Source organism: Eleutherodactylus coqui, chromosome 4, assembly GCF_035609145.1.
Source record: "Eleutherodactylus coqui strain aEleCoq1 chromosome 4, aEleCoq1.hap1, whole genome shotgun sequence".
NCBI lineage: Eukaryota > Metazoa > Chordata > Amphibia > Anura > Eleutherodactylidae > Eleutherodactylus > Eleutherodactylus coqui.
The window spans coordinates 170,323,585-170,347,426 of NC_089840.1; the positions used below are offsets into that span (position 1 = coordinate 170,323,585).

The 23,842-nt window shown below is 40.6% G+C and overlaps 1 protein-coding gene across 2 annotated transcripts in view; it reads left to right on the plus strand.

The window, feature by feature from the left end:
* The window catches only part of KCNMA1 (potassium calcium-activated channel subfamily M alpha 1), a 466,431-nt gene that overhangs the window by 276,914 nt on the left and 165,675 nt on the right, over positions 1–23,842 (plus strand). For both annotated transcript variants that reach the window (XM_066600372.1, XM_066600373.1), the window contains exon 10: positions 22,204–22,314. In XM_066600372.1, the coding sequence (XP_066456469.1) occupies positions 22,204–22,314 (111 nt within the window). The remainder of the gene's footprint in view (positions 1–22,203; positions 22,315–23,842) is intronic.

The window sequence follows — 23,842 nt, forward strand, 5'->3', positions numbered from 1 at the left end:
GTTGCATTTGCGCACTGCGGCTGTGCGGAAAAAATCCGTCCTGTGAGAACAGCTTTTTGCCAAAACTCATTTGTGCTGCATTGCACTGCAAACGCAGCGGTTTTGCCACAGTGCGGATATGCAACGGCAAACCGCGGCAAAGCCACAGCAAATCCGCCCTGTGTGAACCCAGCCTAACTGTCACTAGCCATGTAATATGCTCTTCACACCATGGTCCTGTGTCAGGTAGTGAAAGTGCGGTTTTGGTAGCATTTTTTCCAACATCCTGTTTCTATAATATGATTTGCATCTTTCTCCGTAAAACCTCTACAATTAAAATGCCTTTTTTTTTATTTCACACTTTTTCACTGTAGCTGGGGCAACCAAAGGAGCAGCATGAGGAGCCTCAGTTACAGGGGAAAACATCTCCTTAGTGTGACATCAGTCACTATCAGAGCTGATCTGGGTCTGTAGGACTCGGCAGCTCTGCTGTAGCAGGTGGCACCGAGCAGTCATGTGATCGCCAGGTTGAATAATGGAAGTGTCAGTTCCGCTTTCTCTATTATCTACTTAGTGTGCTATGCAGCCCACAGAAAAGAAGGCAGAAGTGCTTACAAACCGCTTGTTTCTTCTCCTACAGGTCTTCAGCTGTGACTAACAGCCGAGGACCCAACCTGCTCCTGCTAGGTTGCAGGCGCAGGAGCTTTAATCCCGCAGCGTATTTTACTATTGGATTAAATCCCAGGACAAACACTGTAAATTTACAATGTTTGGTCCTTATTAGGTTAAACCAGTTTTTTTTTTTAATGTAAAACATTATTTTAAGTTGTGCAGTTTCTATGTATACACAATCTCTATACAAAAATCCTAAAATCCTACACTTTTCACAGTGACCATTATGCCTCACAATAGTCTGTCACTTCCTGTTCACTGGAGATCATCTCATTATATTAACTGCATCATTCCAATGATAGGTTAAGGTACCTTTACATGAAGGAGGGTGGATGGGGGGGGGGGGGGGGGCAACCATCACCCAATAAGTGCCAGAATCAGTGCTGCCAAGCTTCTAGGATGCACTCACAGTTAGTTCTGCTGTCAAACTTGAAAAAACTAGCAGAAGCCAGTAACATCCACTCTTTTTACGGTCACCAAGCACTCTATAATACCCTTAGGACTTTTCCCCTGTCTGATTAACATTTTCTGGGGTGTTTTCTGCTTCAATGTCAAATTGTTGTAGTCAAGTCCTAGTTGAGGTCTACAAGCCAGGAGGTCAGTTACCATCTGCTGGAGGGAATCAGAGCTGCCGACTGATCATCATAGCAACCTGAGTCCTTAATTTTGGACAGGACTTTCTATCAGAGACTGCAACACACTGTAGAGCGCCCTCTGCTGATCCCTACAGAATTGACATCCACTTGTCATCAGAGGCTGGGAACTGGAAAGTGGACCTCCCCGCCAGGCTGCCCAGCCTCCTTGTCCGTCATGCTAGGACCCCTTACACACACATCTGCAGAAGAAACCTCCGGAGTTGTCCACTTACTACTTATTGGACATCTGCTGCCCATTCAGTCACTATTGGGAATGACCCCCATATCATAAGACTGCTGTATGTAGCCCAGCTACCCTCTCTCCTTCTCCATGCACAGCTGCAACCCTGAAGTGTAGAGACAAAAAACAAGTGTGCAGAAAAAGAGAGAAGCACTAATGGTACAATGGGGTTGAAAAGGTATTGGTGGCACTAGTCAACCAAATGACTGTAGAGCATCAATGAGTATAAGTTGGCTAAGTAAGATCAAAGTAAGGCTGTGGCACAATCTAAAGTGAAAAGTCGGATGGTGATGGTAAAAGCTTTATTTAACCAGCATGTAAGTTCTTCAGATAGTCAGATTGAGAATTTTCAACATTTGCAGCTGCAACTGTCTGATGTGTACCATATGCTGCACACTTAACTAGGAAGTGCAGTAACCAGCTGACTGCAATAGCACCATAGCGGCTGGTGAGTTTCCCGTAGGGATGTAAAACTGCCCCCCCCCCCCCCCTATTTCTGTCCACCAGCTCTGGGCATTGAACACTGCATATCAGTCCATTCATATATGCATGACAGACCTTTCCAGATACTCCTGGAAATTATAAAATAAACCTCCAAAATTAGTCAAATACTTGACTCCTCTATCTGTTTTGAGTGACTGTCAGGGTTTCTTTATTGTCACTACCCCTGCAATAGAAACATAGAAAATTGACAGCAGATAAAGCCCCCATGAGACCCTCTTGTCGGCCCTTATAGTATTTCCTTTTATTTCTCTCTTGGGGTAGATGCCACATAGTATAAGGTTAATAGAGGACTGTCCTCTGGAAGAGATCAAGCTATTTGCTCCCATCTAGTGGCTACTTGAGGTATATCACCTCAAATATCTACACAGCAGGCTGGCTGCATTGTTCTTTTTTTGTCTGTGATAACCAGTGTGTAAATGCCTCGATCAAGGAGCTCCGCTCTAATTTTCTTTGGATGCTTTATAATTAAGAGATCCCAGAACTTCTGCTTACTCCCTATGTTACTATGAATTCGCTGACCTCTCTCTATCCCTGAGCAATTTATAGACATACAGCGATTCAAAATGGTCAACTAAGGCGGCGCTTTTATGGAAGCCAGTAGCTCTCAAACAACAATCAATAGTAGAGGATATATTGACAAATTTGTCATAAAAATGTTCACAATCAATTTAATACTTGTGGCAAACTAATCACATACAAGTCCGCACACCCAATCCAATGATATCTCTGATGATGAAGAGTGATAATGATAACCCACTTATTAATAATGCCTTACCCATCCCACACTCATTTATCCAGAGTCTACTGTTTAAAGCATTGTAACCAATAACAAAAGATTTCCAGGCTATCAAGCATGATGTCCATCATATCGGCACGTAAGCCGAAGCACTATCAGTGACTCTACTATTGCAACACTTCCAGAATTGTCAAAAGCATCTAAACTGCATGTCCGACTACCTTGAGGATTAGGACAGCGTGTTGATAGAAATGGCATCCAGATTAGAGGTGTTCCAGAATCAGTCCCTCTGGAATCTATCACAGACTCTACAAACCACTTGTTTGTAGGAATCTTGGGAGAGGATTATCCAGAACAGATAATAAGTGAAGGGGTGCGCAGAGCATTTAGGGTCAAATCCAGACCTAGTGATTCACCTAGAGATATAATCTGCAAGATTCTCGACTTTAGAGTCCAAGAGTTAATCCTCAGTAAATCCAGAGAGCTTGGCCCATACAATCTACAAGGCAAAGACATTACTACCTTTCAGGATTTGGCCCAAGCAGCCTAAAACAAACTAAGAATCTTTAAAGTGTACATAACTTTCCAGACAACTTATGCTCATATAATTGCCTGTCTGTGTGTCATCAATCTTGTAATATAATTTTATTAAAAATGTCTTTGTTTTATATCTGGAAATCAAGGGTGAAGTGCAGCCACTCTGCATTCCACTGCTTGTTGTTAAGCATTTAGTTTATTAAGCAAATAGAACATTAGGGCTCCTTTTTAGCTGTCATCACAGGCTCAGCTTCCCTGCATTTAGTTCTCTATAAATTTGGTGTTTTCATAAACATGACCTGGAGAATAAAGGTAACATCATAATCATGCCACACTATGGGTGACTCAGTTATTAAGGTGACAGATAGAGCAATCTGCCACAAAGACCGGGATCGTCGAATTACGTGCTTGTCTTCCTGGTGCTCGAGTTCGACACATCGTGGATCGGATTGACAGATTACTGGGCACCATTGACAAAAGTAGAGGTAGATGGAAGGTCCTTAACCCCTTCCTGCCCCATGACGTAAAGGTACGTCATGCCAGGGTGGTACTTCCCGCAAAATAACGTACCCTTACGTCATAGAAATAGCGCGAGATCATGACTAATCTCGCGCTATCCCGCAGCGGGAACTGGCTGTCAGTGATAGAGATGCGCCCCCCGCTGTTAACCCCTTCCCTGCCGCGATCTAAGTATATCGCGGCATGGGAAGGGTTCACACTGTGAAGTTGCCGGGCTCTCGCGATATAATTGCAGAGAGCCCAGCCTGTCGCCATGGCAACAGGACACCAGATACTGGCGTCCTGTGTTGCCAGAGCCTATGATCGCTGTATAAGCGATAAGGCATGGCAGGGCAGTGATCAAAAAAGCCATATATTCCCCAAAATGGTACCAATAAAAACTACAGCTCGTCTTGCAAAAAATAAGCCCTCATAGAGCTCTGTACATAGAAAAATAAAAAAGTTACAGGACTTTGAATGCAGCGATATAGAAAATAAAAGATTTCCAAAAAAGGGTTTTTTTGCAAAAAAGTGGAAAAACCTAAAAAAAATATAAGAATTTTGGTATCGTTGTAACTGTACCAACCCACAAAAAAAATGTATTGTGTCATTTATGCTGCATGATTAACGCTGTAAAAAAAAACAAAAATCTATAGCAGAATTGATGCGTTTTCTCTCTTTGTTATCATAAAAAAAATAATAAAAGGTTTACAATATAGTCTATGTACCCAAAAATGGCACCATCAAAAACTACAGTTCGCCACACAAAAAACAAGCTCTTATATGGCCACGTCGACGGAAAATTAAAAAAGTTATGGCTTTTGAAAAATCGAGATGAAAATCGGCCAAAAATTGTTGCGTCCTTAAGCCCAAAATAGGCCATGTCCTTAAGGGGTTAAAAATTATTTCAGGAAACTAGGATGTAAGTTTAGGACAAGGACCTCCAAAGTAGTATTTTCTTAAATACTAGCTGTACTTTGTGCCACACCAGAAAGACGGCAGGAAATTAGGGAGGTAACAAGTTGCTTTAGAGTTTGTGTAGCATGGAAGAGTTTGGGTTACTGGAGAACTGGGCCAACTTTGCTGTTGGCTGCAGCTTCTACCATAGGGATGTGCTGCTTCTCAATGGGGAAGGGGTAGCTGTGCTGGGGGAGAAGATGGCTAGAAGGTTGGAGGAGTGTTTAAACTAGGGACTGGTAGGAGGGCAAAAAGAGTAATAGGGGCGGAAGACAGTGTAGACAGTGACCTGGAACTAAGTAATGAAAAGGGGAATAGGGTGCTAGGAGGGGTTACTATAGTTAGAACTGGCAGAACTTTTAATAGAGATAAACTTAAAATAAAAAATAACCCAAACTTTGTTAACAGTATGGTGACTAATGCTAGAAGTCTATCCAATAGGGAACAATTATCCCTGAGGAAAATTATGATATAGCAGGAATAACAAAGACCAGGTTGGATGAAAGCAATGACTGGGCAGTGAACTTACAGGGTTACAGTTTGTTTAGAAGAGATCAAAAATAATGGAAAGAGTAGTGAGTACTGTGAGTTGTTCATACCTTTACAGGAATAAAAGGGTTAGGAATTGGAGAAAACCAAGGTGGCTCAATAAAGATGTAAACAGGGCAATAAATAGCAAAAAGAAAGCATTTAAACTACTCAAACAAAAAGGCAGTGAAGAAGCATTAAAAACCTATAATGAAAATAATTAATTCTATAAAAATCAGATAAAAGCAGCAAAGATGGAGACAAAGAAACTTATTGTCAAAGAAAATAAAACTAACCCTAAACTGTTTTTCAACTATATACATAGCAAAAAGATTAAAACAGGAAGTTTTGGCTCTTTAAAAAGTAATGAGGGAAAGAATTAGAGGGTGATGAGGAGAAAGCAAATCTATCAAATAGTCTCCAGTGTATTCACAGAGGAAAACAAAATGTTAGATGAAGTGCAGAGTGATAAAGTAAACTCTCCATTAAATGTCACCAGTCTAACACAGGAAGAAGTGTAGGGCCACCTTAAACAGAATTGAATAGACAAATCATCAGATCATGATGGCACACACCAAAGGAATTTAGTGATAGACAGACCAATGTTTCTTATGTTAAAGACTGTATAAATTCAGGGTCTGTGCCACTGGATTGGTGTATAGAAAACGTGGTGCCAGTATTCAAAAAGGGGTTAAAAAGCAAACTTAGAAACAACAGGCCAGTAAGTCTTACTACTATTGCAGATAAAATATCTGAAGGATTTCTAAGAGATGCTGTCCTGGAGTACCTAAAGGAATATAGCTTTAGAACTCCGTATCAGCATGGGCTTATGAGAGATCGCTACTGTCAAACCAATCTGATCAGCTTCTATGAGGAGGTAAGTTCTAGACTGGACCGGGGAGAGTCACTGGATTTTGTGTATCTGGACTTTTCCAAAGTGTTTGATACTGTGCAGCATAAAAGGTTGGTATAGTAAATGAGAATGTTTGGTCGAGGCAAGAATGTGGGTAACTGGCTCAATGATTAAAAGCAGAGGATGGTTAGTAATTGTAGTCCGCCCATTTCATTTATTACTGCTGAACCTGCTGAAGCTTAGATATGTCTAAAACTGTCCACAATATTCCATGTGTGGTCTGACCAGTGACTTGTAAAGAGGAAGAACAATGGTCTTATCGCCTCTAGACCTCTTTTTGATGCACCCCTGTTCCTAATTGTCTTGGCAGCAGCTGCTTAACACTTGTTGCTCCAGTTAAGCTAACAGTTAACTAAAATCCCCAAGTCCTTTTGCACATCACCGGTTTCCCATTTAGTGTATAATGGTGCTCCGTGGCCCTCACAAAGATGATGTGGTTGGAGGATATGGACAATTTTAAATACATGGAGGAGCTGTGCTCTGTTGACAACAACACATTTTCTAAATTTTATAGTTTATGGGCAACGTGGGTACAGTTTCCCTCTTTATCTAGGTTGGAGACCTGGCTCCAAAGAGGTGTTTGACACCACATTAGGAGGTCTCAGACTTAAAACACCAATTAGAAAACATTTGAGACAGTAATTTGGTGGCAAATTCACACTGACTAAAACTCCCTCCCCCTCCTTCTCTCCCTGTTGTTACTCTCCTTTTTCTAAACTTTAATACTTATTACATGTTTTTCCTTTTCTTTCACCTACTCTGTGGTAGGTTTTTCACTTTATTGGGTCTTTGTTCTCCTATAAGAACAACAAAGCCCAAAAGTTATGCACCTCTTGATGTATTTGTTACAGACTAGAATTAGCCTGGATTTCATTCTCACTGTTTCATTCCAATTTATGACAATATGTATGGCATTATTTATGCACATAGTGTTTATGTCAATGCTTGATTATTCCAGTGTTATAAGGTGTATTCAATAAAATATTTTTTTGAACCATAGTGTGTAATGGTGACATGTATTTCCCTGCTGATGTGCAGGCCCTTACATTTATCACTGTTAAACCTCATTTGCCACTTTTCTGTCCAAGCCCCCAACCTATCTAGATCTATTTGCAACCACCTTGTGTCCTCTCTTGTGTTAATTACTTTACATAGTTTTGAATTATCTGTAAATATTGGTATTTTGCTGTACAATCCTCCTACAAGGTCATAAATAGATATATTAAAAAGAATAAAGCCCAATAATGACCTCTGTGGTACCCCACTAGTAACTGTGACCCCCTCCAATACTGCCCCTGTATTACCCTATTACTAATGGTGAACCAATCAGAGTATGTACCATTAGTAACCACCTTCTGCTTTCTATCTCTGAGCCAGTTACTTACCCATTAACAGACATTCTCACCCAGACCAAGTATTCTCATTTTATATACCAACCCTTTTACGTGGCACAGTATCAAACGCTTTGGAAAAGTCCAGATACCCAAAATCCAATGACTCTCCCCGATCAAGTCTAGAACTTACCTCCTTGTAGAAGCTGATCAGATTGGTTTGACAGGAGCGATCGCTCATAAACCCATGTTGATATGGAGTTATACAGTTATTTTCCTTGAGGTACTCCAGGATAGCATCTCTTAGAAACCCTTCAAACATTTTACCCACAATAGAAGTAAGACTTACCAGCCTGTAATTTTTAGATTCACTATTTGACACCTTTTTGAATATCGGCACTACATTGACTATGCACCAATCCAGTGGAACAGACCCCTGTCCTTAAATATAAGAAATAACGCTCTATCTATTACATTGCTTAATTCTCTTAAGCCCCGGGGGTGTATGCCATCAGGACCCAGCGATTTGTCTATTTTAAACAGTGTAATGAGGTTCATCAATGAAGGAGGGATTGTTGATTAGGTGGAGGGTTTTGATTTGTTAATTACTTTATTGTGTTACTATTTATATGTGGCTAAACACCATTGTGATTGAGCTTGACAAAGGCCAACATGGCCGAAATGTTGCCTGCTTGTTTTATTTGCACCTTGGATGCTGCTGAAGCTTTTTCTTTTTTATGGTATACACTTCTTGTAGTGACAAGGATCCAGTCACTTCGCTTTGGCTATTGCATGCTGTATGCCCAGCCCCTGGTTGGGGTCTCACAATTTGTGCTGCTATCGGACTTTTTTCCAGGAAAACAAATCTTTGTGGACAATTGCCCTGTCTGCCCCCCTAATAATTAAGTCTCCCATTACCAGAACCTGTTTAACGACCTTACATTCTTATTCCTCTTTGTGCTGGAGCAGGCATCCCCCTGGCGGTCAGAGGCCATGTCGTGCTGCAGCATCACTAATCCTGTATTGGCATTCTCCTCATCTGCCAACTTTGCAGACTTCTTGGGGTGTACCAGTTCAGGACTAACCTCCGTGGATCTCTTCCCTCTACCCCTCCTCCTGTCACCCAGCTAGCTGCCTGCTTCTCCTACACTGCTATACTACCATCCACCCCCACATCTACCCCAACGAGTGCTCAGTGAGCAGTAAACTCCTTTCCATGATGTTAATGATCTCAGTGCTGCCAGCTGCACATTTATATCCAGGATCTGGGCTTTCAAATGTGCAACACGCTTACATCTCGTACAGCAGTATGCACCCTTGGACGGCTGTTCAAGGACTGCATACGTGGCACAAGATATACACTGGACGGCATTGTCAATCATGAAGCACATTCTAAATGGGGATAGTACAGATAAAAATCAGGTAATCAATTCATTTACACAAGTAAAAAATACCAGTCGATAGATAGAAGTGACCCCCTTCTAAAGTCCCCCGATTTTATGTCACACACATAAAACAACCACACATCTGCATGCTCCAACAGTCGCTCTGTTGTTTGGTTTAAATAGCTATCAGAAGCAATAACTCCTGCAGTGAATCCTTGGTTTGGGAAGTATTATACAGAACCCTTCCTCATAAAACTACATATCTATCTGCTTGGCCACTTCTTCTCTATAACTTGACGCCTGCAGGTCCGACTGCATTTTCTGAGTAAGAGATTCCATTTAAAATGTGCAGAGCCATAGATGATGGGAAGCTCATGCTGGATCTGTACATGGGAGCCCTTTGCCTCTTTATGTAAATATTGGTTTGGTGGTAATGTTCTTTCTCGTGCCACGACAGAAACATGTAATATGGGTAACCTACTAAAAGCAGGAGACTCTAAGGTTGGAAATGCAGATGCAGCTATGAAGTAGATACTGCAGCCTCCCCTGAACATTTTACATGATTCCCATGCTAATCCAGTCATTTATTGCTGAATCCGAATTGTATTCCTTGTAAAAAGTCAATTTTAAGTGAAACTGCTGTAACTTCACTAAAGGCTTCAGACACCTTTGGAGATTTTAGGTTTAACTACGTTGTATGTATGTTGTTAATGAAAACGTATTTATGGTTGGTTTTCTTTTAAACATTTTTGATCATTTCTCTTCTGCTGCTTGCGTGTTTTAGGGCACTTTTACACAGGCTGATAGTCTCATTAGAGTGATTGCTCAAAAGAACCATTTTGGGTGAATGTTGTCCCATGTAAACACGGAACAGAGCGGTCCAGCTCTGTTCTCCATACCCCACTTGGAGTGCTCGGCTGTATAATAGCCAGGCGCTCCGAGCGGGGAACAGATGAATGCAGAATACAAGCCGGGACACCCCGCTTGCCTTCTGCATCCTCCGCTCGGAGCGCAAGGTGATTGCTCAACGTTTGAGTGATCACCTTGCGCTGTAAAAAGAATGCAAAGATTATCGCTCAAATCGATCAACAGATTTTTTGAGCGATAATTGTTGTGTCCAAACCAGCCATTACAAATGAAAGGATATTTATTAATCTGCATAAAAAAGACGAAATACTTTTGCTGAACACTTATGTCATTATCTATCTGTTCCGTGAATAATCATATGTAAATATAGATAAGGTAAGCGTTAAATGCTGGACGATTGAAGCATCTTACTGTTTGAAGAAAGAGAGTATTCCTTAATATGGCTAAAGCAATGCTGTGCTGCCGTTGTTACATCCATCCTGCCGGGAACATAGACATTTCTTACTTTCCTAAAATATTGGAAACTGTTCCTGTTTGTATGAGAATTAGTGATCTAAGACGGATGACACGATTGGCTACGCGCATTCTGTGAATGGATACAATTGCAAATGTGAATTGCAGCAAAAGATTTCATTAAAATGGCAATACGTTCATCTTTAGTTCTAATTCAAATCCTAAATTAGCTTCACTGTAATTGGCATAAATTATTTATGAAAAGGTTTTGTGGGAATATAAAAGAGACCTGGAAATCATGTTTTATTTCTCTAAATCATTTAAAAATAAAAATGTTGGCAAAGCCAAATCCCCCTTTATTTAGGTTCATTTGCATCAGTTTGTGCACGCTAGACAAATCCTTGTTGGTTATTCCGTTGCTTGTAGTTTTATAAGCATTCTGTGTAGCTGGAAATCATCTCTTCACGTATCGACATCCCAGACAGAGAGAGCAGTAACACGGTGTCCAGACATCACCAGTAGTGAGGCAGATGGTAGACCTCCAACCCCGTAGGCAAGCCGTTGTCTCGGACTAGAGCTCTTCTCTACCGTAATATAGCAGAACTACAATAAAACCCTTGAAAGATGGTTGCAGTTTGGCTGTTTTGCACCACACAATAAAAGGTACAAGTCTGCAGTATGCTAATACATCATTAGTGAGTGCAAAGCATTTGAAGATGCAATTAGAGGGTGATTAGTTTTTGCGTTTGTATCCTCTGACCACATCAGCTGGTTCCTTGATCCAACCACTCAGATAAATAGAGCCAAGCTTTAGATCTTTACATTTTCTCAAGCATCTGTAGTCATATTGTACATAATAAGTCTATATGAGGATATGCTTTACATGTCACAAATCAAACCAATGGAAGTTCTAAAAGCCTTCAGTTGTTCTCACTGATCACTTTTGTAAATTCAGCATCTGCATGTGTGTATTTGGGAAATGTTCTTTCTGAACAAACAATGAGGACAAGTTTGACTTCAACACTACAACAAAGCCTATAAGGCGTACTAGCCTGATATGACCCCCACTAAAACTGGACTTCTGTTAGACCAAAACCTTCTCATTTTATTTAACTAAAGCTTGCAACCAGTGCTTACAATATGTCCCAGACCCCCAGAGGTTCCTATAAATTACAGATACAATATTTGGATGGTAATATCAGACTAGTGTGCCTTATGGGCTTTGTTGTAGTGTTAGCGATGATGCAGCCTGACTCCTATTGAGAGCAATAATAATTTCCTTTCTTCTGGAAGGCATGACTTTAGGCTCCATCATAATGTACATGGTGTGAGTTCTCTGTTGTGATTGGAAGGCTATTATTTGGCAACGTATATTTATTTTCCATTATATGTTGATTCACCTGCAGCTATTATGTAGCTTGTTCCTATTGTGAATTGGTGTAGCACGACAGTTTGCATGTTTATTCAAAGCAATGCATTATCTACTGAAGTGTTAGAACTTGGGCAAATAAATTGCTTTATATAGAGCAGATTGCACTGGCCTTGCATTATTGCCAGTATTATAAAGAAGACCTACATTCAGTTAACAGTTAGTTCACTGACAAAACTTTACTGATTTAGGCCTTCTGTCCAGGTCTGTTTACCTGTCCAGCTTCTCCTGTGCTGCTAATGTGCCGGGCGGTACATTCGCAGTACAGGATAGGCTACGCTGTTGCTATAGCGATGACTTGGCCTCCTCTGCTGCCAATGTGCTGGTTGACGCATGCGCAGTTGAGAGGACGCTACACCATCGCCATAGTGATGACGTGGTTCCTGCAGCCATTCTGCAATGATGATGGCAGAATGGCCGTGGCGCGGATGGCTTCCATTGGCTGCAATGGAAAGTGGCCTTACGTAGCCCATGGCAAATTGCAGCATGCTACGATTTCTTTCCCGCGAGTGGAAAATTGCAATCGATTGCCACTCATGGGCAGGAAATCGCGTTTTTCCATAGCATGCTATAGGCTGCATTTGCTGCAAAATCCGGAGGCAGAATCCCACTCCGGATTTCACAGTGCAAATCCATCCAAGGACAGGAGTCCTTACAGTGGCAAAAAAAAGTAAGTGAACTTTTTGAGAGCAGCTGCATTTCTGCATTGATTTCTGAGTTTTATTGAACATATAGAGTAAGCATCCACAGTGCAGAAAGAAAAAGTAAGTGAACCACTGATTTATAATTCTTATAACTTCTAATTATAAATCCCCTTTTATAAGCTAGTACCTTTTCCGTACATTTCCTGTAGCTGTAAATAAAATTTGCACATCATTAAGTTTTGAACTATTCCTCCCTGCAAATGTGTTTCAGTTTATCAATATTTCAGGGATATCTTGTGTGCAGCCCTTTTTAAGTCATGCCACAGGCCCACAGCATCTCAGTATGGTTAAAGTCAGGACACTGACTTGGCCACTCCAAAATACAATTTTTTTTTTCAACCATTTTGTACAGATGTAGAATCCTAGAATGGTAGAGTTGGAAGGGTCATCTGGTCCAACCCCCTGCTCAATGCAGGATTCTCTAAATCATCCCAGACAGATGTCTGTCCAGCCTCTGAAGACTTCCATTGAAGGAGAAATCAACCTGCTCCACTCATTTATCCCCCTCACTGTCTAATATCTAATCTGTGTCTCCTCCCTTTTAGTTTCATCCCATTGCTTCTAGTATTTTCTTGTGCACATGAGAATAGGTCTGATTCCTCTGCACTGCAACAGCCCTTCAGATATTAAGTCTCTCAGCCTTCTCTTCTGCAAACTAAACATGCTCATGCCCAGATCTTTTACCATACCTCATAGGACATTGTTTGCAGACATGGTTTTTCTTGCCCAGATGAAGGACTTTGCATTTCTCCTTGTTAAATACCATTCTGTTAGTCACCGCCCACTGTTGAAACTTGTCTAGATCGTTTTGAATCTTCTCTCTCCCTTCCATAGTGTTAGCTATCCCTCCTAGCTTTGTGTTGTTGGCATATTTGATCAGTTTCCCCTCAATTGTCTCCTCCGGATCATATATAAAAATGTTGAACAATATTGGGCCTAGGACAGAGCCTTGTGGTACCCCACTTGATACATTCTTACACTTGGATGTACAGCCATTTATGACCACTCTTTGACTACGATCAAGGCAGTTGTGAATCCACCCAACAGTTGCCTTGTCAATCCGATATTTGGTCATTTTTTCAATAAGTATAGTAACATAGTAACATAGTTCGTAAGGCTGAATGAAGACAATGTCCATCTAGTCCAGCCTGTTTAGCCTTCTTTTTTGTTGATCCAGAGGAAGGCAAAAAACCCCAAGAGCAGAAGCCAATTAGCCATTTTGGGGAAAAAATTCCTTCACAATTCCCTAATTGCAATCAGACTGTTCCCTGGATCAACCCCTAGTAGTTCCTACCTGCCTGTATACCCGGATTAACAAATAACCTTAGATTTATAGCCTGTAATATCCTTCCTCTCCAGAAAGACATCAAGTCCCCTTTTAAACTCCTCTATGGATTTTGCCATCACTACGTCCTCAGGCAGAGAGTTCCACAGTCTAACTGCTCTAACAGTAAAGAACCCTTGTCTATGTTGGTGATGAAACCTGCATTCTTCTAATCGTAGCGGATGCCCTCTTGTTACCGTCGTAGTCCTGGGTATAAACAGATCCTGGGAGAGATCCTTGTATTGTCCCCTCATGTACTTATACATAGTTATTTGGTCGCCCCTTAACCTTATTTTTTCTAGAGTAAATAGTCCCAATTTTGATAGCCTCTCTGGGTATTCTAGTCCTGTCATTCCATGTACTAGCTTAGTTGCTCTTCTTTGAACCTCCTCCAATACCGTAACATCCTTCCTGAGCACCGGTGACCAGAACTGTACACAGTATTCCATGTGGGGCCTGACAAGTGCCTTATATAATGGAAGGATAATGTTCTCGTCCTTCGCCCCTATACCTCTTTTAATGCATCCCAAAACTTTATTTGCCCTTGCAGCAGCTGATTGGCATTGGTTACTTCAGTTTAGTCAACAATCCACTAGTACCCCCAGGTCTTTTTCCATATCACTTTTCCCTAGCAGTGCCCCATTAAGTGTATATTGGTAACATCCATTTTTGCTGCCCATGTGCATAACCTTACATTTATCAACATTAAACTTCATTTGCCATTTTTCTGCCCAAGCCCCCAGTTTATCTAGGTCCGTTTGTAGCCGCACATTGTCCTCCATTGCATTAATTATATTGTATAATTTTGTGTCATCTGCAAATATTGAAATTTTGCTGTGCAGTCCCTCTATCAGGTCGTTGATAAATATATTGAACAGAATAGGGCCCAATACTGAACCCTGTGGCACCCCGCTAGCGACGGTGGCCCAATCAGAGTATGAGCCATTTATTATCACCCTCTGCTTTGTATCATTGAGACAATTTTTTACCCAATTACACACGTTTTCACCCAATCCGAGCTGTCTCATTTTGTATAATAGCCTATTATGTGGCATGGTGTCAAAAACTTTAGAGAAGTCCAGATATACGAGATCAATAGATTCTCCCAGGTCCAGCCTAGAGCTTACTTCATCATTGAAACTGATCAGATTTGTCTGACATGAGTGACCCTTCATGAATCCATGCTGGTGAGGAGTTATTCCCTCATTCTCCTTGAGGTGCTCATCGATGGCGTCTCTCAGAATCCTCTCGAAAATTTTTCCCGTTACTGAAGTGAGACTTACCGGCCTGTAGTTACCAGGCTCACTTTTGGTCCCCTTTTTGTAAATTGGAACCACGTTGGCAATGCGCCAATCCAATGGTACAACACCGGTCTTGATAGTGTCTAGAAATATTAGGTATAGCGGCCTAGCTATCTCATCACTTAGTTCCCTTAGTACCCTTGGGTGTATTCCATCTGGGCCTGGCGATTTATCGATTTTAATCTTCTTTAATCGGTTCCGCACTTCCTCTTGCGTTAGGTATGACATATTTTGCGAGGGGTTTATTTTATTCCCCTGCATCTCATGTGGCATTTCCTTTTCGTTTGTGAATACGCTTGAAAAGAAACTATTTCATAGATTTGCTTTCCCTCCATCATCTTCAATGATTTCTTCTGCATTATTTGTTAAAGGACCAGTGCTCTCCCTGCAAATCCTTTTGCTGTTAATATAGTTGAAAAATAGCTTCGGGTTGTTTCTGCTCTCTTTGGCGATCAGTCTTTCCGCCTCCTCCTTGGTAATTTTGATCCTATCTTTGCATATTTAATTTTTTTCCCTGTACGATTTTAGCGCTTCTTCGCTGCCTTGTTGCTTTAGTAGTTTGAACGCTTTCTTTTTTTCGTTTATTGCCCCTTTTACTGTCTTGTTGAGCCACATTGGTTTCCTTTTAGTTGAGATTCTTTTATTTTTAAAGGGAATGAACTGCTCACATGAGGTGATTAGGATCCTTTTAAACTTTTCCCATTTGTCCTCTGTACTGATATTTTTGAGGATGTTGTCCCATTTAATGTTACCGATAGTAGGTCTGAGCTGATCAAATTTTGCTTTACTAAAGTTTAGTTTTTTTGTCACTCCCTGATAAGGCTTCCTATTGAATGACAGCTGGAAGTTGATTATATTGTGGTCACTGTTCCCCAAGTGCCCCTCAATCCGTACCCCCTTTATTCGGTCCGGTTTGTTAGTACTAGGTCCAGAGTGGCCCTCCCTCTTGTTGGTTCCTGCACCAGTTGGTACAGATAATTATCTTTAATTACACAAGTTAGGTATGGTAGTTGTCTTTAATTGTTCTCAAAAACTTATCACCCCTGTGAGATTTGCAGGTCTCATTTTCCCATATTATATCTGGATAATTAAAGTCCCCCATTATAATTACTTCGTTGCGGTTTGACACCTCTTCTATCTGCCTTAATAGTAAGTTTTCAGTTTCTTCTGCTACTTTTGGTGGTCTATAGAAAACCCCTATCAAGATTTTGTTATTTTTTTCTCCCTTTATTTCTACCCACAGAGATTCCACCTGTTTGTCTCCTACACCTATATCCTCCCGTAGTCTCGGATTTAAGTTCGATTTGACATACAGACATACCCCTCCCCCTTTCTGGTTCCTTCAGTCTCTTCTGAAGAGATTGTACCCCTGTAAATTCGCCGCCCAATCGCACTTATCATCAAGCCATGTTTCCGTTATTCCAACTATATCATAACTTTCATCAGTCATTCTCGCTTCAAGCTCACCCACTTTACCAATCAGACCTCGTGCATTTGTGGTCATACAATTGATATCGTTATTTTTGTTCTTTAAATTCATTTTGTTGCTATATGTGCTAATGGCTGACCTCACAGTTCTAACTGTACTAACCCCCCCCCCCACTCAACCCCCATTCCCATTTCTTTGTCCCAGGTCACTAGCTACACTGAGTACCCCACTAGTTCTCTTTTTGCCCTCCCCCCTGGTCTCTAGTTTAAACACTCCTCCAGCCTTCTAGCCATCTTCTCCCCCAGCACAGCTGCACCCTCCCCATTAAGATGCAGCCCGTCCCTACGATAGAGCCTGTAGCCGACAGCAAAGTCAGCCCAGTTCTCCAGGAACCCAAATCCCTCCTTCTTACACCAACTCCAGAGCCACTTGTATGATATGAGATACATTGCCAAATGCTTTACTAAAGTCAAGATATACTATATCCACTGCATTAACCTGATCAACCTAGTCAGTGATTCTGTCATAGACGGAAATAAGATTAGTCTGGCATGACTTGTTTGTAACAAACCCATGTAACACCGCTAGTTCACCTCACATTAGCGGGTTACAGTTGTAATAAAGTTGCAGCTGAGCATGACTTGCCAAAAATATGCTAATTGCGTAGCATGGCCTTCATTCAAAGAGAATAGCAGTAGTCACTCTACACAATTAGCATAGCACGACTGTCAGGCGTGGTCTGTGCTGAAGATGTAGCACACCTGATTTCTACATCAGAACTGCTACATCTGGAGTTGATTTACTTTGGGTCATTGTCTTGCTACATCACCTGTCTCTTCATCTTGAGATCATGGACTTCATTGTTCCCTCAATGATCACAAAATATCCAGCAACTGAGACAGGAAAGCCGCCCCAAACCTTGATGCACTCTTCACTATTCATCATAGTTGGGATGAGGTTCTTGCGTTGATATGCAGTGTTTTTTTCCCCTCCAAACATAGCTATGTGCATTTCTTCTAAAACATTCCTCTTTTGTCTTATCTGACCTTTGAACCTTTAGCAGAAGTGTTGTAAAACATCCAGAGGCCTTGAGTAAACTAGAGACAACATTGTTTTTAGACAGCAGAATCTTCCTTCATGGTGTCCTTCCATGAACACTATTCTTATTCAGTGTTTTTCTAATAGTGAACACAAGAACAGAAGTTTTTGTAGTCTCTAGTTTTCTGTAGGTCTTTTTCTGTTATCCTTGAGTTCTTTCTCACCTTTTGTGCGCTTGTAGTGATCTTAATAGGATGCCCAGAGTTGCAACAGTCTTTTCTCCATTCATAGATATGTCTAACTGTGGACTGATATACACCCAAGTCTTTAGTGGCCTTTTCCAACTTCATGCATCTCTATACCATGTCTTCTGAGGTCTTCTGAAAGATGTTTGCATTGAGGCATGGCTCATTCTAACCAATCTTTCAAGAGAAATACACATTTCTCAGTAACCAAGGTTTGTGTGCCTTTATTTAATGGGCAAAGCATCTTCAAAACCCTCACATCTAATCCTATCTCCTTAACTGAATACCTTTTGCTAATTAGCTCTTGAAGAAGTCATTAACACATAAGTTCACTTAATTTTTTCGCTATGCACTGGAATCCACTATGCAGTGGAAGTTTACTCAGTGCTCAATAAAAGACATGAATACTTTAACTGTTTTTGTATTATTAGTGGCAGATGTACGTCACATATTATGCCTGTCTGAATGAAGCTTTAACAAACTTGCTAAACTCTTTAATATTTATTAAGTTTAGATTATATTTATGCATAAATTTATAAATGTTGTTTACGAGAAAACCAAACATTCGCCATGGCATTGATCAGAATTCAAAGAGCCTCATAGAAAACTTTGAAGAGGACTTGTCACCAGATTTCAAGCTGCATACATTATTAAATAGAATTCTTGGACAGGATGAGGCTGGTGTACTAATTTTGAAAATGCATGTAGAAATGACTGCATAAACCTTTTGGAAAGTTTTCATGTCTGATATTTAAATGAACTAGAAGGTGAGAGATCTCAGGAGTCCTATGTATTCACAAGTTAAACTCAATCTCTGCCACCTAGCCTAATTATCAAACTCCTTTCAGTGGACCTCCTCCCCTGCTGCTACAATCTACAAACCGCTCAGTACCAGACAAGCTGTAGTCTTGCTGGTTCAGCTGAGATAGACAGAGTCGTCTTCTAGCAGCAGTTCAAGGGTATGTTTATACATAGCGGAAATGTGGAATTTCTTCTTCATGTATACATACCCTTAGGACATATTTACACAAACATATTTGGGTGCGCTATATGCAGAGAATGGAAGCTATTGATTTCAATGCGTTTGTTCACATTTCCGTATTTTGAAAAAAAAACACAGCATGCTCTACTTTTCTGCGCATTTGCACACCAAAGGTCCCCATAGGAATCAATGGGGGAGTGTGCAAATGCGCGCAATATGCATGGAGATGCATAACATGTTGTGTAATTCTGCTGGAAAAAGAACACATCTTGAACTCATTAGACTAATTAGCCAATTCAATCCATGCATCTTTGTTTGATGTGTGCAAATGAACATGCCTTGCTAGCGCAAAAAGTACAGTAAAATGCGCAGATGCTCTATCAGGCAGGAAAACTTTCAAAAATGATGCTGCTTTTTCAATTCTGAAATGGATTTTCAGAGTAGCTACACCAGCCTCATAAGGTCTAAGGTTGTTTTAACACATTTTGCAGCGTTTTTGCTTGGTGTTCTTTCCTGTATTTTGTATAATTTGTATTTTATTTTTTGCAAAAAGCACTGCAGCCAGATGTACAAACTGTACAGTTGTGTGTTGGTTTTCTTTACTTGGCTTGTTTATTTTTCCTAATACAGCATATTTTAGGGGTGCTGTTTTCAGACAGTTTTTGTTTTTTTTCTTCCCATAAACCTCCATTGATTTTGCTGACAATGCATAAAAAACACGTCTAAATGGATATTGCATTTTTTGTGACGTTTTTACATTAAAAATCGTGCATTTCAAATGATCTTTGATTTGCATGATTTTTAATGTAAAAAATACCACTAAACACTGCATGAAAAACACAGGTAGTGTAAAACACTATTTTGCAAGAATGGCAGAACAATACATATATCCTTCAAAAGAAACAAAACTAAATGGAAATCAGGTCAAAATGAAACTAAGGTTCACACCTTTGTCTCCATTTCCCTAATTAAAGTTAATGCTTCAGTTCAGCGTTCTATTGGAATACCACTTTCAGCTATTCAATCAGAACAGTGGGATAAAAAGGCTGAGCATAGACAATTAAATGACAGCTGAGCACTGCCTGTGATTGGCCACAGCGCTCAGCCAATCACAGGGAGCACTCAGCCATTAATTGAATTCAGTTAGTTTTCTTCTATCATATCAGTTTTTTTCTCTACAGCTTATCTTAATGTGCCCAAGCCCGAGCACTAATGTTCTCCTATTGGAGGAGAACGAACCTCCCTCAAATGGGGAGGAGTGGAGAATGATCTTGGCGATCAGCGGCAGGTTGTTATTTGTCTAAGCTATTCAGTTACACATGCAACGGTGTGGTGAGGAGTTGTGTGCCGCTCTTTATAACATCATGCATTTTTGTTAGCCATTAAAAGGTATCATATCTACAATATTACTTGGTTTCTCTCACTGAGAACAATCACACATTGCTCTATATAGGGAATCAGCTAAATGTATGATAGACAGATAGATATACTATGAGATATAAGGTTCTGAGCAGTGGACCATCGCAAATCAACTATTGATGACCTATCCTGAGGATAAGTCATAAATAACGAAGTGGACAACCAGATTAAGGCTTGATTCAACGGATCCGCTTGTTCAATATGGCTGCTTTACGTACTGTTAACTCAAAGAAGGTGTATGGAGGAAAGCATGGAGGTTGGATTTTCATTGCAGCCAGGTTAGAATGATAAAATAATACAAGCAACTAAAAGGTAACATTAACAAAAATGTTTCCTAATTTTAAGTTTCTTTTTATGCAAAAAGCAAAAGTTTGTTTTGTGTAGATTATCATCCAATGAAATTGTGGAGTTCACTCAAATAAAAATCTAAGTGTGTTGCGTTTTGTACATGAAAGTTAAATATTTGAGTTATCAAGCATTCTTAATAGGTACATTAACTGCTATTTTAACTATAACAAGTAGATGACTTCAAGGTGATATGAGAAGGTATTGTGATAATATATGTGATGTGTTTGTTGGAGCTCCTACAATGTTAGTGTATGCCCCCTGTGCCCTATAAATCTTATGGTTGACAATCCAGAGATCTCTTGCCATCTTCCCCTAGGCCTTTAAGCACTTGCAGTCTGCAAAGAAAATACTTCTGCATGCTGAAAGTTCTGCTCAGGAGCTTTGGCCTGGTGCACACTGCACTATGATACATCATCACTTTCCGGTCTGTGGGGGTCCGACTAGCAGTGCTGGTGTAGTGCTCCAACTGCTTTATGGTAGTGCAAGGAACCACATACCATAGCTCCATTATAAAAAATAGATTGATCCAAGAGCAATCATTACAGGTTTTTTTTGCTAATTTACAAACATTAAAGTGGTATTCCCATTTCGCTACACTGACTCCATTCCACTACACTTTTTCTTGTAAGATGTGAAAACAACAGAGCTTTCTGTGCTACGCTGGTCATGTAACTCCCATTCTCATCTGTGGGAGTTTTGGAATCAGCACGGCATGGCATGCTTGGCTGTTTCTGTAAGATCCGTCCACCCCAGGATAAAGTGGACAGTAAAACAGGACCGGATTAGAGATGAGTGAACGTACTCGATAAGGCCGATTTCGCAATCGAGCACCGCGATTTTCGAGTACTTCACTACTCAGGTGAAAAGTACTCGGGGGCGCTGTGGGGCGTGGCGTGGTCGAGCGGGGGGTAGCAGCGCGGAACAGGTGGGAGCTCTCTCTCTCTCTCCCTCTCCCCCCCAAGTACTTTTCACCCGAGTAGTGAAGTACTCGAAAATCGCGGTGCTCGATTGCGAAATCGGCCTTACCGAGTACGTTCGCTCATCTCTAGACCGGATCTATTCAGTCTAGAGATAGGTCCAAGTCCAAGAGGCAGGGCCTACATCTACCAGACATAGTATACATGCATATCCGGATAAGTTGTAGATGTCTGAGATGGGAATACTTCTTTAAAAATAATGTACTTTATCAATTCACTAGCTCCCAGTAACATTATTAAAGGATATTGTGTCTCATATTTATCAAAAACAATAGAAGCATTATGACAAGAAGTATACAGATAAGACCATCTGACTGCTATTGGGAGTGTAATGTAATCTTTTAGTAAATTTATGTTATTTTAAATGTTTCATTTCCTTTAACAAAGGGCTATTAATGTATCAAAGTCGAGCATTGATTTGGCTTCATTTTTATTGTTTTATTGAACAGTGATAACATTGCAGTTATATAAGGGTTTAAAATGACACATTTAACATTTCAGCAGTTTCTTGAAGTTAGTTTGCTTTACTGCCTAAAACTTGTAAAATGTGAATTGCAGTGCACACAAGTAGAGCACATTTGATCGAGAAGTCTATTTTACTGTATGCATAAATTGAATCCTCCAAATGGATGGATTGTAATGTAATGTTTCTCATGCATAACCTATGTCTCTTGATTTAGTAGGTTACCTATCAAGTAATGCTACATGGGTTCCCAGCTTTCCTAGAGTTACACAAGATTCCCTTACTTAACTGATACATTTGTATTCCAGGCATATTGTGGTCTGTGGTCACATCACTTTAGAAAGTGTTTCCAACTTCTTAAAGGACTTCCTCCACAAAGATCGAGATGATGTGAATGTGGAGATCGTATTTCTGCACAAGTGGGTAACCTTTCATAATAATGTATCATATTTGCACTGCAGACTGTATTTGCTTCCCACCTTTTCATGAGATGTGACTGGAAAAATCCTATAAAATCATAGTTGTCTATAAACATCTGTTGCTGTTTTGTTCAAAACTATCTTCTTGCAGTAGATAAAAAAAATCAGCTTTTTGTCATATTTTATGTTGTCATATCTTCCTAGAAAAACTTAAAGGGAACCTGTCACCATGGAAAACTACTGTAATGTGTGTAATGTTCAGTATTTAAACCCCTCCTCCTATATGTATAGAGCCTTAGAATTAATGCCGCTTTAAAATACTGTATTTGTTTCTTATTGTTAGATGCACGTTTACCAAAAAATATATATATATATTGCTACAAAGTTTCCACTTCATATACTCCAAAAACAGGGGTGTCGGGCACTACCAGACCCCTGTGACTGCGTTCTTAACCCAGTAAGAACACACGTAAAGAAACTGTAGGAAAAAAAACTTTTTTTGCACACTTTCCCCTCTTCAGTTAATAAAAATTAAGAAAAAACTAAAATCCACATGTGTGGTATTGTTGCATCCATAACGACATGTGCAATAAATTGAACACCCTTTTTATCCCACTCGGAAGATGCTTTAAAAAAAGAAAAAAAAAACAGAGTCAACTGAGTTTTTTGGTTTATATTGCCTCCCGAAAAAGTCATATGTACCCTAAAAAAATGCAATTAGAACTAAAGCCTTTCACACAAAAAAAACACCCACATAGAGCTCCATCCATGGAAAAGTAAAAAAGTTATGGGACTTTGAACACAGTGATGCAAAACAAGATTTCCCCTAGTTAACAGAGTTGAAGATGGAGCGCATTATTGGATTGCGAGGAGCTGGATCGTCATATGAACCAATTGTCCATCACCCAGACCATTGTGACCAGACTGTTGGATGTTGAGAACAGTGAATGCATGAGGGCATTTAAGGTGACCGGGCTTAGGACGCCCCCGTCAGACCACCAGTAGAGAGGATCGTCCAACAAGCATGAGCAGCTCCAAATGTTTTGTTGTCCACCATCTAGAGACAGGTGGCGCCATCATTACACCCCTGTGTCTGTCGGAGCCATTTCCAGGTGCCTGGCTGAAAGACATTTGGTCTCCTGGCACCCAATAAAAGTACCGCCTTTGACAACTACCCACCATTTCCTCCTTTTACAGTTGAAACCTGATTGCTACTGAGTGGAAATGGATTGTCTTCAGTGACAAATCCAGGTTTAGTCTGGGCAATGACGATGGCCGTATTTATGTCTGGAGACCTCGGGGTGAGTGCCTCAATCCTGCCTTTGCTGTGGAGCAGCACACTGCCCCCTTATTGGTGTGATGGTCTGTGGGGCCATTGCATACAACAGTTGGTCACCCATAGTAGTGGTACGGCAGACAATGACAGCTCAGCAATATGTTCAGGACACTCTGCAGCCACATGTGTTCCTCTCATGGCGGCTTCCAAGAGGCAGCAGGATAATGCTCGGCCGCACACACAAGGGGGTCA